At 48.4% G+C, this 18,869-nt stretch overlaps 1 protein-coding gene across 4 annotated transcripts in view; it reads right to left on the reverse strand.

Moving 5' to 3' along the window:
• Window positions 1-10,169: 10,169 nt before the first annotated feature.
• LOC140403995 (synaptotagmin-1-like) overlaps window positions 10,170-18,869 on the reverse strand; it is a 194,246-nt gene continuing 185,546 nt past the window's right edge. For all 4 annotated transcript variants that reach the window (XM_072492323.1, XM_072492321.1, XM_072492322.1 and 1 more), the window contains exons 8-9: window positions 12,706-12,839; window positions 10,170-10,933 (exon numbers count right to left, since the gene is read on the reverse strand). In XM_072492323.1, coding sequence (XP_072348424.1) covers window positions 10,724-10,933; window positions 12,706-12,839 — 344 coding nt within the window. In that variant the 3' untranslated portion in view covers window positions 10,170-10,723. The remainder of the gene's footprint in view (window positions 10,934-12,705; window positions 12,840-18,869) is intronic.

Consider the following 18,869-nt stretch of genomic DNA (forward strand, 5'->3'; position numbering starts at 1 on the left):
CTGCACCCCCGATCCCCTCCCCCCCCCACACTCCGGCCACTGTAATCCCGATCCCCTCAACCCCAAACTCCGGCCACTGCACCCCCGATCCCATCCCCCCTCACAGTCTGGCCACTGCACCCCCGATCCCATCTCCCCTCACACTCTGGCCACTGCACCCCCGATCCCATCCCCCCTCACACTCGGGCCACTGCACCGCCGATCCCATCCCCCCTCACCATACACCCGGGCCACCGTGTCTAACAAACCCCAAATCTTTGATGTTCCCCAGGGCCATCCGCCGAACCTTCAGGGACGTCTCGCCCAGGAAGCAGCGCAACGTCGCCCACCGCAACTGCACCCAGGGACGCACGCCAGAGGTTGGCAGTCTGGCGGACAGGAGGGCAGACCTCACAGTCTGGGACACAGGACCGGGACGCTGAGACCACCGGGACAGACATTAGTGAGGGGCACAGGGTGGACAGTCATGCCGAAGCCCACATCACGGCCACACACCCGCTGGATCGAACTGGAGGTCAAGACAACATGGCCCGCATGGAGCTTGTGCCAGGCCATGAGGGGGACCAGTACACACCAGACTTCTTGACGAATGATGACCTCGAGCTTGCGGCACTGCTGTCTCCCACACCGTTCACCATCACAGAGACATCCACCTTGGTTGGGCACATAAGTGATGAGGCTCCCGGGTCACTGTCTGGTGCGCACCCCACAGCCGAGCCGGTACAGCAGGTGGAGTTTGGAGCAGCCGAGGGGCTGGACGGTCGGAGGGCAGCCCAGGCCCAGCAACCAGCTGCCACCAAGATGGTTCCCGGGTTCCTGGATGTAATTGACCCACCCGGACAACCGATGCGTGTGGACACCCAGGGACTGAGTAACGGGATGAGGGCCATCTTCCAGGACCTGCACACGCAGCTGGAGGAGTCTACCCGCGTCCAGGAGCAGGGAGTGGTGCCGCTCATCGCAGCCACCCAGGCCGACACCGCACGGGTGGCGTCCGCGGTGTAGGCAATGGGTGAAGGGGTTTCGGCCATGGGTCAGGTTCTGCAAGGCGTTGGGCTTCACGTGCACGCATCATCCATGGCCCAGGAGAGGGCTGCCCTCTCACAGGTAGCCATGCGCCAGAGCCAACACGACATTGCCGCCGCTCTCCGGGCCCTGGCTGAGTCTCACCATGCCATGGCCCGGTCCCAGCAAGCGATGGCACTGTCCCAGCAGTCGGTTGCGGAGAGCATTGACCGCCTGGCGCACGTGATGGATGGCGTCGCGCGCTCACAGGTCGAGATCGCACAGACCTTGGCAGGAATGTGGCACTCCCTGGGCCTCATCTCGGCGAACATTCGGACCGTGGTCGATACCGCTGCAGGCCTCCAGGACTGGCAGTGCCAGGTGTCGGGGGTGCGACGGGGCATGTCTCCGAGCGCATCTCCGTCCCACAGTGAGGCCCGGGGGCCACCGGGCACCCCGAGGGAGGAGGAGGTTCTGGGGCCCGTCCCGGTAGCTCCATCAAGGGATGTCCCGGTACACTCGGCCTCTCCCCGTTCTGTCCCTGGCGCATCTGGTGGGGAGCGGGCAGGTCAGGGTGGCACCATGCCATCCAGCACGCCTGCAGAGCAGCCTGGCCCATTGAAGCCGGGCCGCCCCAGGAAACGTGTGCGGAAGGGGAGCCATGTCGAAGGGCGTGATTCACAGCAGTCCACCTCCACTCCTGCTGTACCATCTGGGAACACACCTAGACGTAGTGGTAGGGCCCGTAAGGCAAAGTCGTTTGGCACGTAAGAAGTTGGCACGGGTGCAGGGCACAGCAAAGTTGCAGTGGGTAGGGCACCTATGTTTACCACACGAATAAACGCACTGTTAAATTTGACTTGTAAGACTGTGTGCTATGTCCGGTGCCTGTGTGCTATGTCCGGTGCCAGGGGGCTCGTGAGGGTGCCCGATTGGCGTAGTGGTATACAAGCCGTTCAAGGTCTGTTCCGGATGTGCTGACCCTTTCCCCCCGCCCCCCATAATCGGACACCGTTGTCCTCGGTACACCGACGCCAGCCACCCCACGGGCATGTGGTGAAATATCCGTCACGAAGGCTGTGACCACTGGAGTGCATGGTTCAGCCATAGCCATGAGTCAGACCTCGGCTGGCGAATCTGAGCACACAGCTCATCGCAGAGCGGGCTGTCATCATTCAACATGGCATTATTCACACCCGCTTACCCAATCATCAATGTTGTGCAATCCCGTAGTGCCGCAGTGGTAAGGTGATGTGGAATTGTTGCCGTGAACGCGGTGCGGGGGGGGGGGGGGGGGGGGGTGGCCGCTGTGTGGTGCCCGTGTACAGGAGTGACGGTGCAAGTGGCTGTGTTCAGCGAATCCCACCCCCACAGTGCGTGAACCGTGCGGCCACCAACGCGTCGCGTGCCCGCTGTCCGCGGCGGTGCCGTCGCGCAGCCTCCTGGACGTAACGAGCAGCCTGGCAGTGTCTGCGTCCTGCACCCCTCCCCCCACCCTGATGCGCCCCATCATCCTCATCCTCCGCATCCTCCTCTTCCCCATCCCCCTCGTTTGCGTTGGATCCGGTGCCGTCGGGTCCTCCCTCCGACTCCTCCACCAGGTCATCTCCCCTCTGTATGGCAATGTTGTGCAGCGCACAGCAGACTACAACCATGCGACCGACCCTGTCGGGTTGGTACTGCAGGGCTCCTCCTGATCGGTCCAGGCATCTGAAGCGCATCTTCAGCAGCCCGAAGCACCGTTTCACCACACCCCTGGTTGCTGCATGTGCCTCGTTGTATAGGCTCTCCGTGTTGGTGTGAGGCCTCCGTATTGGCGTCAGCAGCCATGACCTCAATGGATAGCCCTTGTCGCCTAGCAACCAGCCCCTCAGCCAGGGGGGGGCATCCATCGAACATTGCGGGGATGAACGACTGTGCCAGAATGTAGGCATCATGCACACTGCCGGGGTACTTTGCACACACGTGCATGATCTTCATATGGGGGTCGCACACCACCTGAATGTTCATGGAGTATGCGCCCTTTCTGTTCATGAACACTTCCCTGCTGTCTGCAGGTGGGCGCATGGGGACGTACACGCCATCGATGACACCCTGGACCATCGGTATCCCGGCCACCTTGGCGAATCCACGTGCCCGTGCTTCCTGCTGTGCTCGGTCCTCGGGGAATTGAATCTACCTGTCCGCGATGGCGTACAAGGCGTCGGTGACAGCCCTGATGCACCTGTGGACCGATGCCTGTGATATCCCGGATAGGTCCCCGCTCGGCGCCTGGAAGGAACCGGTCGCATAAAAGTTTAGGGCCACCGTCACCTTGACGGAGACTGGTATCGCGTGTCCTCCTCCCAGTCCACGTGGTGCGAGGTGCGCCACGTGCTGGCATATATGTGCGACCGTCTCCCTGCTGAACCGTAGTCTCCTCCTGCATGTGATGTCCGTTAGGGCCTCGAACGACACTCTGTCACGGTACACCCTCGGCCTTGCTGGACGCCTGTGGCACCCTGGCACCACCATCAGTGGATCCTCCTGCTCCACCTGCTCCTCCTCCTCCTCCTGCTCCCCCCAAGCACTTCTTCTGCATTCCTCGCCGTCTGGCGGTCAATGTTCCCCTCGGCATCCCCCTGTACATTCGGGTCCTGAGCGCCTGCGGCCTGCGCAGCGACGACGGGCCACTCCGCGGCCATCCCCTCTGCTGCACCGGCAACCGCTGCATCTGCAGCCACTGTGGGCCGTCCGACTCTACGCTGCCGGATGGCAAACCCCAGAGCTGCTGCTCCAACCACGGCAGTGAACATTGCTGTCTGGTTGGCATACATGGTGACCTGCAGGAGGGTGGTGGGGGGCAGAGAAACGACATGTTACACGGAGGTTCTTCCACACCTCGCCAGCCGGGCTGCATGGGATACCTGTGTGCCCCAGTGGCCTGGTCGCCCTGCAGACACGCAGCCAGCCTAACATCTGGTCACTGTCTGCGCCCAACGGTCAGTTCACACCGTACTGCTCACCAGTGTGCCACTCTCCTGTGCCCATCAGCCACACGCACCCTGCGGCCGTGTCCTCGTCACCGTCCTGCCATATCAGGGCGGCTGACCTGTGGCATCCGCGAATGGACGATACCATCCACACTCTCCCTCACCCCCCTCCCACCTGCACGCCGCTCCCTCATCCCCCCTCCCACCTGCACCCTCTCCCACCCCCCCCACCTGCACACTCTCCCCCTCCCACCTGCACACTCTCCCAACCCCCACACCTGCACTCTCCCACCCCCCCACCTGCACACTCTCCCCCTCCCACCTGCACACTCTCCCAACCCCCACACCTGCACTCTCCCATCCCCCCACCTGCACACTCTCCCCCTCCCACCTGCACACTCTCCCACCCCCCCCCCACCTGCACACTCTCCCATCCCCCCCCACCTGCACACTCTCCCACCCCCCCCACCTGCACACTCTCCCACCACCCCCTCCCACCTGCACACTCTCCCCCCCCCCCCTCCCCCCTGCACACTCTCCCCCCCTCCCCCCACCTGCACACTCTCCCGCACCCCCCTTTGGCCGCAGCCTTCTCGGGTAAGCCGACCCGGTCTCCAGGCGCTGCGCAACAGTCCGCTCACCTCCTCCGCTGGCTGACGACTTTAAAAAGGTGTGAACAGCGACGGCGTGAACTGGGGTCACGCCGTCGGGACTTCGGCCCATCCGGGCCTGAGAATAGCAGGGGTGCTGGAGAATCGCCATTTTGGGTGTCTCGGGCGATTCTCCGGCCTGCACAGCGCGGAGCTCGACGGGGCCGTTCTCGCCGCTTGAGGGCGTCGGACCGGCGTCGCGGGAAATTTTGGCGGCCCAGGCGATTCTCCCAACCGGCGCGGGAGTGGAGAATCGTGCCCATGAAGTCCTTCGAGAGGTAATTCGTGTAGGATCATTTTAAGATTTGTTTCCTTTGGTTATTTGGACTCAAGTTTAGGCACAAAAAGTTAAAACTGCTTGACAGGCAGCTGATGATTACGAGCTGGACCACAGAACCAAACTTTTTTTCAGTCATCCTTTTAGACATGAGAAAGATCGAAAGTGAGAAGGAGAAAATAAAACAAGTAGTCAAGAAAGAGATGGAACAGTTGGGAATGGTGAGGAAATTTCACCTCCAATCAAAAAGGAAGGTGCTGAGGGTGGAAGTGATATTCTAAGGCCTAAGTGTTTCCAATGCAACAAAGTGGGACATATGAGGGCAGTAAATGGAAGAACGGTTGCAGTAGTACGAAAGGAAGCATCTGAAAAGAAAATTCCTGTTAAAACTGTGGCAATGGTGCAGGTAAAATGAGCTCTTTCAGAATCAATGAGAAAAGGGGATAGGTCTCAAGATAGTTAAGAGAATTATTTGAGTGCTGGTGTAGTTCTGGACGTTTTGTTTCAAAGGGAGAAGTTCTATACTCGTCTCACAAAATAAGTTAAACAAGTTAACATTTTAAGAGAGACAGGAGCAGATAAGTCATTGAAGGTAGCTGATGATACAATTTGTATTCCAGGAAGCTTTATGAGGTAAAGGTATTCGACCAAGGTATGAATGGAGGGAAGACAGACGTTTGCTTTGTTTGACTGTGCTCCTGTGAAACACCTTGGAATGTTTTTTTTTAAATTTAGAGTACCCAATTCAGTTTTCGTTCCAATTAAGGGGCAATTTAGCATGGCCAATCCACCTAGCCTGCACATCTTTTGGGTTGTGGGGGCGAAACCCACGCAAACACGGGGAGAATGTAAAACTCCACACGTGCAGTGACCCAGAGCCGGGATCGAATCTGGGACCTCGGCGCCATGAGGCTGCAGGGCTAACCCACTGCGCCACCGTGCTGCCCCAACATCTTGGAATGTTAAAGGCACTCTGTGGACACAAATTGTTGCTGCTGCTGCACTTCCTCAGAACTGCACGGGGAATATCTTCAGCAAATCCCTATTCCCACCCAGGAAGTCCAGTGACTAGATAATTACAATCCTCACACCGTGAATTCTTGACCTGATCAGTGGCTGTCAAGTGTTAAGCAGAATCAGGAAGCTAATTGCCCTTAAGGTTGGGACAAGGTCTCCAGCTTGTCCTTCCCTCTGCTTGATGCAGAGAAACTTCACAGAAGATAAATGAAAAGTTACATTTTTTTAAATGATCATTGTAGACATAATGATTTCAGTAACAGGCGCCAGAATGTGGTGACTAGGGGCTTTTCACAGTAGCTTTTTCATTGCAGTGTTAATGTAAGTCTACTTGTGACAATAAAAAGATTATTATTATAAAGGAACTCAGGACTGAAAACATGTGGAGATCAGAACAGAAACATATCTGTAGTGATCAACTTTCTCCTGAAAGGGGCACCCTAACAACAAGAAAGCAGGCTTGCAAAATAGTTTGTCATTTGCTCCTGTACATAGGAAACTAGGAAGAGGAATAATCGTGGGGCCCATTGAATCTTACTCACGCACCCTGACCATCCACTTGAATCTTTGCAACATCCACCTGACCCATTATCCCAAGCATCTGTCATCTTTTTATGTCAAGTTCTTCTTGTAACTGCTTTTACTTTTCTATGTCCTACTGGCTTGCCCTACTTTTAAGTAATATCCTGGGTACACCTAATCTAAACCACTTAATATTTTATATACTTTAATGAGGTCCCCCATTAGCTACTAGAGACATGGAACTCAGCTCATTACCCTGTGACAACAGGAAACCACACCTACATTTTTTACATGAAGAAATGCAATTTCTATAGACAGTATTGATTGCACAAAAGTATTTAGCGGTACTCACCTGACATCTTAACCAAAGTCCTCTAATTTTGAACAGATCACAGTCCTGTGTACAGAAATACTCAGTGCTCTGAATCAAATGAAACAGTCTACACCGTGGACTGTTGGATATGGTTTTGCTATGGATGGTGACGAGAGCTGTATGCCTTAAGATTGCTATTCGCCAGGTTGATGGATGAACGATTAACATGTTTGTATTCCTCTTCCTACTGTGTTAACCCGCGAGTTAAACCGTTTAAAATGAACAGATTAACGCCACCACTAAAATTGCAGACAGAGAGATGCCATGAGAACAGGTTGAGTGATTGTCCTCTGACCTTGCCAAGCAATTACTAGGCTGCGCTTCTCGTGGTTCATACGTTTGCCCTGCTGTTATCCAGTAATGGAGGAAATCATCCACAAATCACCACAGGTAATCATGCCAAATATTGCGTAACTTCCCTGCACATAATAGGATTGAAGTGACATTCTGTTTGTCCAAAATAAATTGGAGGAACATTTAAAGGAAATGACAAAAGAGCAAGGGATGAGATGAGGATTTTTTTTTAAACAATGTTGAGTTTTCAGTAGGAACTTTCAAAAGCTAATTGGTTGAATGCTTGAAGGGGACAAATTGTGGAGCTGAGGGAAAAGAGTAAGGGATTGGATTAATTGGGTGGCTCTGTTGGCACACACAGGGTGGCCCACATTTCCTCCTCCTGTTATATTCTACGGGGGGGGGGGGGGAGAGGTAGGGCAACATGGTGGCGCAGTGGTTAGCACTGCTGTCTCACGGCGCCGAGGTCCCAGGTTCGATCTCGGCCCCGGGCCGCTGTCCGTGTGAATTTGCACATTCTCCCGTGTTTGAGTGAGTTTCGCCCCCACAACCCAAAGATGTGCAGGCTAGGTGGATTGGCCACGCTAAATTGCCCTTTAATTGGAAAAAATGAATTGGTTACTCTAAATTTTTAAAAATAAATTTAGATTTAACCAATTATTTTTCTTTTTCAATTAAGGGGTAATTTAGCATGGCCAATCCACCTTTGGGTTGTGGGGGTGAGGCCCATGCAGACACGGGGAGAATGTGTAAACTCCACACGGACAGTGACCGAGGGCCGGGATTCGAACCCGGGTCCTCAGCACTGCAGCTAAAATTTTAAAAAAAAAAATACTACCGGGGGATTTTCCCCTCTCATTTTCTGGGTGGGAGGAGGGAACGACGGTGGGGGTGGAAAATCCTGCGGGAGTCCAAAAACTGCTTTTGTCCCAGTGGGATTTCACCAGCCCATTGTCCCCAGCCAGTGACCTAACGGGAATCCCGAGTTTGAAAATCTCCTTTTCGTAGATTTAAATATCATTACCAGGTCTTTCCGCCTGATAATCCCCCCCCCCCCCCCCCCCAAAGCATTGGATTATCCATTCGGGTTCACATCAGGGTACGCTGATGTGAATCACAACAAGTCTCCCACGATGTGCACCATGCGAGTAGAACCTGCCAGAGGTGCACAAGTACAGCCCCCCTGGGGGTGGGCACTACCCCCGGACACAGCCCTCTGACCTTCATGGTGGTGTTGGGGGGCGGGGGAGCTCTGATGGTGGGGCATGTATGCGGATGGGAGGTGTGCCTCTTTTCATTTAAAAAAAAAACGATGCCCTGATCTTTTGACCACCCAAGTTGCAGGCGGGGCGGACTCGTTACGTCGTGGAATCCGCCCCTTCACCTTTTTTACACTCAGTGGCTAAACGTACATCCTCAGTGCCAACTATCCCCCCGCCCGCCCGCTGACCCGTTCTGTAAAACAGGTCAGAAAATTCCCTCCTATGAGTTGTTATTTCTCTGCTGCTGAATTACATCCTCTTTTTCTGTGGTGCTCACGGGCCTCCGAGATACACCTGGACTGGCAGCTGGTCTTTTATCTGTAATTCCAATTTACTGATCATTTAATAGACTCTAAAAGCCTTCACTGACCATTTAATGGGGCTCTACAGCCATTTGGCATGACTATCAATCATCCCCCCATAACATATGTCTGACTTTAAACTTTTGTCGTCATTCTGCTGAAGCTTCTGCTTGGCGACACGAAACAGCCTGCATAGCTTTAAACTTCTCCTAAGTTAATCAGAAGATACCCCATTTCAAGAATACTTGAGCTCTTATGGAAAGGAAAATGGGATATGGTGCTTTGTTGTATATTGCTCTTAGGTAGACTTTCCCTATAAAGGTGGCTCTATCTATGTAATCACTATCTCCATAATTTTCTCCTGCTCTGAATCCCTCCAAACTGCTCCATTTCTGCCCGCTTGAACACCCTTGATTTTAATTGCTTCACTACTGGTGGCCATGTCTTCAGCGACTTGGGTCCCAAACTCTGGAATTTCCTGGACTCTCCAGCCCTCTACCTTGTTTCCTCCGCTCAGACACTGTTTAAAATTTTTCCCAAACCCTGGCCTATCTTATGTGACTTTGAATCGTGGGTTGTTTTACAATGGCCTGTGAAGCGCCTTGGGATGTTTTCATAGAATCACTACGGTGCAGAAGGGGGCCATTCAGCCCATCGAGTCTGCACCGACCCTCTGAAAAGGGTCCCCCATCCTATCCTCTTTAACCCAAGAACTCCACCCAACTTAACCTTTTGGACACTAAGTGGCAATTGATCATGGCCAATTCACCTAACCTGCACATCTTTGTGAGAGGAGTCTGGAGCACCCAGAGGAAACCCATGCAGACACAGGGAGAACGTTCAAAGTGGGCGAGACGGTAGCATAGTGGGTGGGATGGTAGCACAGTGGGTTAGCACCGTGGCTTCACAACTCCAGGGTCCCAGGTTCGATTCCCGGCTTGGATCACTGTGCTGAACCTGCACGTTCCCCCCGGGTCTGCGAGGGTGCTCCGGTTTCCTCCCACAGTCCAAAGATGTGCAGGTTAGGTGGATTGGCCATGCTGAATTGCCCTTAGTGTCCAAAAAGGTTAGATGAGGTTACTGGGTTATGGGGAAAGGGTGGAAGTGTGGCCTTAAGTGAGGTGGTCTTTCCAAGGGTCGGTGCAGACTCGATGGGCCAAATGGCCTCCTTCTGCACTGTAAATTCTATGTTCTAACTCCACACAGTCATCCGAGGTCGGAATCAAACCCGGGTCCCTGGAGTTGTAAGGCAGCAGTGTTAACCACTGTGCCACCATGCTGTCCCTTATTAGATTAAAGGTGCTAAATACATAGACATTATATAAATAAAAGCCAGTTTTGGCATTGGCTCAGACTTGTGTGATATTGTAATGGAGAAATGACTGGTACGAAGATATTGCCGAGTATGTAAGCATATTGCGAGGCTATTATGATTTGAACAGGAGCTCGGCATCAAGAAGCAGTGCTTCAATCACCACCACCAGTTACAGAAGCATGATGAACAATAACTTAAGTTTTATTCAACAGATCATACGTCTGTTCACAAAATAGAATTCTGCCTGTTCACTGCAGTCACTGATCACATTTTTAGGGGGTCGGTGCACAGACCTTTCCCTTTTCTCTTTTCCTTCCTTCCTTCATTCCATCCTCTTTGTATCTTTTAGTTTGCTTCCTTTATTTTGGTTTCAATTTATTACTCTGCCATCCTTTCTTTCTCCTGTGGTCTTCCTCTCTTTCTTTTTAACTTTCTCCTGACAACATAGGCACGACGCTACACAATCAGATAATGGAAATAACAATACAACCAGGTCTGGAATAAAAACAGTCCCTTGAATATAATCATCGAGCACAGACTGACTGCCTGAAAAATAGAGAAACACCTGGGCTTATTCAAGGTTATTCTGAGCATACCGTGACATCCTGAAACAGGTACATGTGTAGGTTCGTCAACAACTTGTTTGTTATATATTTTACAAATAGCCACAAAAAAACAAACGGCTGTTCAAAGCTTATTCAACTACTGCAACTCCTAATAGCCTGAGTGCTGTATCATGTTGTCTTGATTCCCAGGGCGATGTCGACTTCTTCTTCGGGCTGGAGGGTATGCCACTGAGCAATAGGCCGTCTAGGGTTGGCAAGCATGTCGGACCAATGTCGAAGTTCAGCGCCGGTGGCGTTGCATCCCACAAAACACTTGCCAATCGCTTCATTCTTTCCCAACTTGTCATAGTCCAGCACGGTAATGACCACTTGGACTTTCTAGAAGGTGAATGGATAAAGAGTGAAAACTCGCTGCTCATATAATGAAGGCAAGACACAAGGTTGCTCTACTCAACTATTGGCCCCAGCCTAGAGATTCTGGCCCCAGTGATGTTCAACTGGATATGCAATGGGAAGGGATATCTCATCTCCCCATCCACCCAGGTGATGAAGCTGTCCCAAATCCCAGGGATGCAACTACCTGCAGCACTTTTAGACAGGTGTTTGTGTCACATATGGCATGATGGGCAGTGGCATTTCAGGATGGCATATTGCTTGTCCATGATGGGGGCCATTCTGATCAAAATTCCTCAGAGGAGGAATGTTGTTGCAATGTTACGATCAGTTGCTTTCCCAAGGGAAATCATTCCCTTTGAGTTTCAGTCTTGCCCCCTAATGTAATACTACGACAGGAGGAGAGGGTGGATGGAAGAATCCAACATTTGGGATTCCAGAATCTGGCCAGAGCGGAGGAAATGGACTCTTCCAAAGCCCTCCCTACATCCCATATTATGTTAATTCTGTGCCCAAAATGAACCATAATTTCTAGACTCATTTTTAGCGTGATGTTAATTAAAATATTTATTTAATAAATGCACATTGTGACTTTGAGGAATTCTTGTTTATTCAGTTACACAGTCGGATAATGGAAATAACAATACAGCCAAGTCTGGAATCAAAACAATCCCTTGAATATAGTATGCGCTGTGCAACTACAGAATTCTTGTTCATTTTGCAAGGTAGAAATTACTCATTATGTAACAAGAAGTTACTGCTCACCCAATAGGATAAGGGTTACCCATTGCATGGGATTGCTCAGTGTCTAGGGTAATGGTTCCTCAATGTGGGAGAGTGCAGAATTCCTGTTTGTTCAGCTGGGTAAGGGCTATGTACTGTGCAATTGAACAGAATTCCTATTTATTCAGTGGGGCAAGCATGGTACAATTACACAGAATTGCTGTTTATTTAGCAGCAGAGGAGATAGTTGCTGTGTAATTGTTGAGTTCATGTTTATTCCGTAAGGTAAGGGTTGCAGGCTATGTAATTGGACAGAGCAACTGTGAAGTCAGCAGCGAGGCTGGGTAAGGGTTTTTTAGTAGGCGAGAATCACAATAGTGGTATGAAAGCAATTGTTACTCTGCCTGTTACTCATGAAGACTTTACGCATTCAAGTAAAAAACCAGCAGAATGTTCATGTGAATCAATAATACATGTTTTGCTGACAAAATAGAGATAAAGATCAGTGGAAAATCTTTACTGCTGAATGCATCAATACAAAGAAGGGATGTGTGTTAAATGCTGCCGCTTGTAACAATTTGCTAAAAACCTCTGGCAGACATGAACCTGTGCGGATAAATTCAACTCAAAAATTATCAAAAGAGGTTCAGGTTATTATTGACTTAGAAACTGTAGCGAGAAACAGAAATATCACAATCTGCACAATCAAAAGATGGTTGGAGAATTTTTAAAAATCATCTACACCAGAAATGCTTTTAAATGAAGGACAGTGGGAATGGATTGTTGGCCTTAGTAGTTACCATGGAAACTCAGAAAAATGAAAGATGATAACATCGGATTCTAAGATCTGCTTTTACACAAGGGATGATTCAAAGCTACAGGCTTCATTGAAGCTGTGCCACGAAGGTTATATTTGTCAAAAAGTTTTCCAAATTATGTGAATCCATCCTGCATCTTTAGTTGGCATTGTGTTGGTAGGGACAGAAGCAAGATCTGATGGGGTTTATGCCAGTTTATGCAAGTCCTGACCATACCTGAATTTGCTCAAAGGGCACTTCAAAACTGAATGACTCGTTGTAGTATGGATTCAAAGTGTTCTTTTTAATGGTGGTCTTCTTTTTCTTCAACCTCTTGCCATTCTGCATGAGGTGGATCTTCACATATGGATCTAGGTAGACAAGTTAATCATTCGAATGATTGCAAATTATGTAAAACATGCTGCCCCAGAAGGCCGAAAACAAAATCCACAACGTAACGACCAATGTAATATTTAACCCTCTGAGTGCTGCAGTCAACTTGGCTCATTTAGGTTTTGTTAGGGTGCAAGGGGGCCATGAGCAAGCAGGCTTTTAGCAAACCCTCCGAACAATAAAACGATTCCGGAGGTTACTGTAATATGTGTGTTGGCACCTGCTTCACAGTAAATGAGCTGAGAACAAACAGGTCTGCTTCACCAAGGAAACAACATTTTAACCAGATCAAAGGTTGTGATGTGACTATGCCCGGACTTCAGAAGCTAGCTCGCTATTGGTTTGGAAGAGAAACCTTCAAAGCTAACATTAAATGGAAATTATTTTTATCACAGTCCAGAGAAGATTCATGAGCTTGTTGGCAGGACTGGAAAATCTTAGCTATGAGGAAAGATCGGATAGAGTGAGATTGTTTTCTTTGAAACAGAGGAGGCGAAGGAGAGCTTTAATTTAGGTGTATAAATATATGAGGGGCCTAGATAGAGTTGATAGGAAGGACCAAGTTTCCTTCACAGAAAGGTCAATGACCAGGGGGCATAGATTTAAAGTAATTGGCAGAGGAATTAGAGTGAATTTGAGGAGAAATGTTTTTCACCCAGAATTGGTGGGCGTCTAGAACTCACTGCCTGAAAGGGCTGTGACAACAGAAACCCCTCATTGGGCTTAAACAAAACTTGGAAATGTAGATGAAGTGCCATAAACTATAAGGCTATCGATAGGCTGAAAAGTGAGATTAAGTTTGACTATTTGTCATGTGAGAGTACCTTTAAGAAATGGGTGTTCAAGAAATGTACCTTTAAGAAATGGGTGTTTATCAGTGATGTGGAGCTGGGCTGTCTGTCCGCTTTTTACTTTTGTTTTAGGCTGTTTGCTGCAGGGTGTGTTTTAGTTTTGTTTTCAGTGTTGGAGCTGAAGCCAGACACAGCAGCTGTACTGCTGTTCTCTCTGCCATGAAAAGACTATCTCTTGATCATTTGGTGAATTCAGAATTATAAATGTTTTCAGTAGTGACTTTAACCGGTTATGTTTTTTGTAAGTCTTCTGGATGTTAAAAGGACAGCATAAGCATTACTTAGTGTTGTACTCTTTGGGGGTTGTATTTGAATTAATGGTTGCTAAGATGTTCACTGTTTGTTTTAAAAAGGTTAACTTGAGTTCATAGAATAAACATTGTTTTGCTTTAAAAAATACTTTTCCATTTCAGCTGTACCACTGTAGAGTGGGCCGGCTGCTCCCCATACCACAATCTATTAAAAGTTGTGGGTCATGTGAACTCCATGATACACTTTGGGGTTCTCTAAACCCTGGCCCATAACACATTTCAGCTGGTACAGATTAATGGGCAGGATGGTCTCTTTCTGTGCCGTAACTCTCTATGGAATTATGGGCCCAACAGACTGAAAGAGAAGGGAGGCAATAGAATGAAGGTAAACTAAAGATTTTCCTCTCACACCCTGTTGCTAGTGAAAAATTTTTGTTTCCAGTTTTGACTTCGACCTCTTTTTCATTGGCCCTCTGAGTACTGATGTGTTGGGTACTCTGGATCTGTGGAGACTGCATTTACCTTAGCAGTAACATAGACAGGCTACCAACACTTGTAATAGTACAACTCTATTTTATTTAACTAAGAGCTGTTAAACATACTTGCACTGTGGGTCGACACTATGTTAGATTGACTGAAGACCTATGCCTAACCTGACCAGCCTATACTGCTAGCACATGGTGGATGTTTGTGCTACTGACTGCGGGCTCTGTCTGTCTCAGAGGCTGCATCCCGAATGAGCGGGAAAACTAGTGCTCTCTGTCTTTATAGTGACCGTGCCCTAACTGGTGATTGGCTGCTGTGTTGTGTGTGTTGATTGGTCTTGCAGTGTGTCAGTCAGTGTGTGTCTCTGCATCATCATATACTGATGTGTATATTATGACAAGTACCACCTCAGACAAGCTCCAACACAACCTAAAATTCACTGTCTGGACTCTGACACTAAAAAAGCTTTGATAATCCATCAACCACGTCCTTGCTCACCTCCATCATTCCCTGCGCACCCACTCAGTGAATTCAGAATCCGAGGGCTGAGTTTTCACGACCCCTTCTGAATTCAGGAATGGAGGTGGGCCGGCGGGAGGGGGGCTCAGAAATATTGGGACCGTGTGTCAATTTCAAAACTCTATCTCCAGCATCAGCAATAGTCACCAGTGCAGAGGGGAAGGTGGAACAGGAAAATACCACTCTCCTCCCAACTGAGACCATGTTTAAATGCTTGTTAAAAGCTCATAACGGGTTTAGATTTAGTTTTTAAAGAGATGGACAGGTTATCAACTGACGGGAGAGGAGTGAAGAGGCAGCAATGGCGCCCCCAGCATCACCACCCCAGCCCCATGAGAGGGTTAGCGGGGGAAAAGGGGTACCTGATAAGAGAGTGCCCTTGGCAATGCACAGGTGGCAGGGAGAGTGGGTACTCAGCACCAGGGCTCTGAGCAGGAATGGCATCCACCGCAGTTCCCTGCCATCACTCTTCCAGCATTTATCTTGGGACTAATTTCCAGAATTTGCTTCTTAAATCTCGCTGTTTATGGAACTGTTCTGTCCCCATTTTTAAAAGCTTCCTCAAAACACAGCTTCTGGGCCATGTTTTTGCTCATCTCTTTGTATCATTATTTGACATCTGTTCTCTTCTATGTGAAGTGCCTTGGGACACTTTATTTTGTTAATGTCATTGTATCAATGCAAATTGTTGTTATGTCGACAAGAATGACATTTCAACTCATACCATCAATAGAGATGAGTTGTAAGATGTACTGGCTAAGGGAATGACAGCTGTGGAATGCAACGAGCCAAGATTGAATATCTTGGGGGATGCAGAGATATTCTGGAGTGTTGCTTCGTTAATTTAGGGAACATTTTTACAAGACTTCCACTGCAGAGATTTAATGGGTAGACTCCAAATTGGGCACATTGTACATGGTCCGTGGATACAGTGGACTTAATTGTGCATTGCTTATTTTATATTCACAAAAGAATCAAAACACTTTTAACGTTGTATTGCATTATATTTGTTACTGATTATTGTTTATTGTTGGTGGGTGTAAATTTGGGAGAAAATATGAAAAAACAATAAATAAATATTTAAAAAAAAACCTTGTATTGCATTCCTAAACTGCAAGGACCTGGAATTGTCATCCATACTCTTGTTTTCATGCTTCTGCTTAATTTTGTTTATAATATACCCCTGTGCTTTTAATGCTGCCAAACTCACAGATCTGCAATATACAGAATATTTTCAAAATAATGGTTTTATTCTAAGAATTTGGCAATACCCTTGTTTATAATGTCCTGTTAAAGAAACACTATCTTGGTCCTTAGTGTTATATTCCCCTTCATTATTTCTTCTGCCTTGGTTATTCCCATTCACTATTAAAGCAGCAGAATTTGCAACTCTACCCAGTCTGAATGATATGTGAATTTAATTGGGTCTTTGAAGTGGCCTAGCAGACTCTTCCGTCATACACAGCAAATAAAAACGGATCCTAGATGCAGATTTACCAGTGTCACCTGAATCCCAAGAACAGTTATGAGGGACCAAATGGCCTCATTTTATGAAACTCTCCTTTGTAATAATAATCTTTATTGTCACAAGTTGGCTTACTTTAACACTGCAATGAAGTTACTGTGAAAATCCCCTAGTCGCCACATTCCGGCGCCTGTTCGGGTACACAGAGGGAGAAGTCAGAATGGCCAATTCACCTAACAGCACGTCTTTCGGGACTTGCGGGAGGAAACCGGAGCACCCGGAGTAAACCCACGCAGGCACGGAAGAACGTGCAGACTCGGCACAGACAGTGACCCAAGCCAGGAATCTGTGTTTAACAAATAATTCTCTGTTCTAACATTTGTTTCTTGCCCGTACATGATAAAGAATCCCCCACACATCCACGCAAGTCTATTAAGCCCATCTGGATGTGATCCCAACCTAACCAGAGCCTTAGCAGGTTTCACTCTGATCCCAGATGGGTTAATAATCCAAACACAACGAGGGATCTGAGAAAATAAGAGTGCATGTATGAGGGGATTGAATTCAGCTCAGCCCAGTTTAACCTGTGGTCTTTGCTGAGTCGCAGACTCCTAGGTACACTTACATTTATTCACCCTGGAGATGGAATCTGGCAGGCTGAGTAAATTACTTTATAATGGCATCGAAACGAAGATTTGCTGCAATACTTTTGGACCAAAGGGGTTGGACAGTTCAAGAACCAAGGAAACTTGGCACAAATAGAAGGAAATTAAACCCCAGGATGCCTATTTTACCATCCCACAAGTATGATCAGTAACTGTTGCACATATCACCATTCCTGGTGTGAATTTAATCTTTTGTTGTCTTCATTGGTTTCCTGAAATACAATTTGTACACATGCCTTAGATTTTGAAAATAGATTCTGGGTATTTCCTTTTTTAAAAATAAATTTAGGGTATCAGATTCATTTTTTCCAATTAAGGGGCAATTTAGCGTGGCCAGTCCACCTACCTTGCACATCTTTGAGTTGTCGGGGTGAAACCCACGCAAACACGGGGAGAATGTTCAAACTCCACACGGACAGTGACCCAGGGCCGGGATTCGAACCCGGGTCCTCAGCGCCCTAGTCCCAGTGCTAACCACTGCACCATGTGCCGCCCTGGGTATTTCCTTTTTAACAATACCTGTGGATTTATTCCGAATGTATTTAAAATGCAGCTTCATAATATCTTGGGAAATGCATTAATGAGGATAGTATGTCAGCTAGAAAAAGGTCTGATTAGGGATGTGTTCATATGGTTAAAAGAAATCCTGTAAATGTACAATGACTGGTGTAAAATGATTATTTATAATCTGCGATTATGTGGGAGGAAGACAAATGCAAAGACACAGAAAAAGGAGAGGGAAAGACAATGAGGGAAAGATCCTTAAGGCAAATGTGTGATGAAATGGGTCAAGGTAGAGGGACGAGGCGAGTGCGACAGAGGAACAAGAGAAAAGGACAATAATATATATGATATTTATTGTTCATCCCTCTTTGACAGGTGGTGGTGAGCCATCTTCTCAAACTGCTTCAGGCCAGTAGGATGTTCCAGAATTTTGAACCTAGTAACGATGGAGGAAAGAAGATACTTTTCCAAGTTGGCTATGTGACTCTTGGAGGGGAATTTGAAGGTAATGGTGTTCCCATCTACATGCTGCTGTAACCTTCTCGGTAGTGGAGGACATGGTTTGGGAAATGCTGGAGAGGGAGTGGGTGTTTCAGGTTATGGACATGGTGCTGATCAGGTGGAGTGCTTTGTCCTGGATGATGTTAAGTTCCTTGAGTATTGTTACAGCTGCATCCACCAAGACAAGTGTATTCCATTGCGCTCCTGAATTGAGCCTTACAGGTGGCCAACAGGCTTTTGGGGAGTCAGAATGTGAAAGCATACCTGCTATAGTGGCCACAACATTCATATGACTGATCTAATTGTAATTTTGGTCAATGATGTCTCCAGGATGTTGATATTGGGCGATTTAGTCATTGTAATACACTGAGTTTCATTGGGAGATAGTTACGCTCTCTGGTTGGAGCCACTCATTATCTGGTATTTTATGAATTTTCTCTTTAGAATCCATAGAATTCCTACAGTGCGGAAGGAAGCCATTCGGCCCATCATGTCAGCGCCGACCCTCTGAAAGAGCACTACATCTAGGTCCACCGCTTCGCCCTATCCCCCTAACCTGCACATCGTATTGGGCACGAAGGGGAAATTTATAATGGCCATTCCACCGAACCTGCACATCTTTGGACTGTGGGAGGAAGCCGAGTACCCGGAGGAAATCCACGCAGACACGGGGAGAACATGCAAACTCTTTCTCTTTAACAGTAGTGTTTTGGGACTGCAGAAGTATGGGTAACAACACCCAACTTCAACCAGAAATGGCTTGTAG

Source organism: Scyliorhinus torazame, chromosome 29, assembly GCF_047496885.1.
Source record: "Scyliorhinus torazame isolate Kashiwa2021f chromosome 29, sScyTor2.1, whole genome shotgun sequence".
Lineage (NCBI taxonomy): Eukaryota > Metazoa > Chordata > Chondrichthyes > Carcharhiniformes > Scyliorhinidae > Scyliorhinus > Scyliorhinus torazame.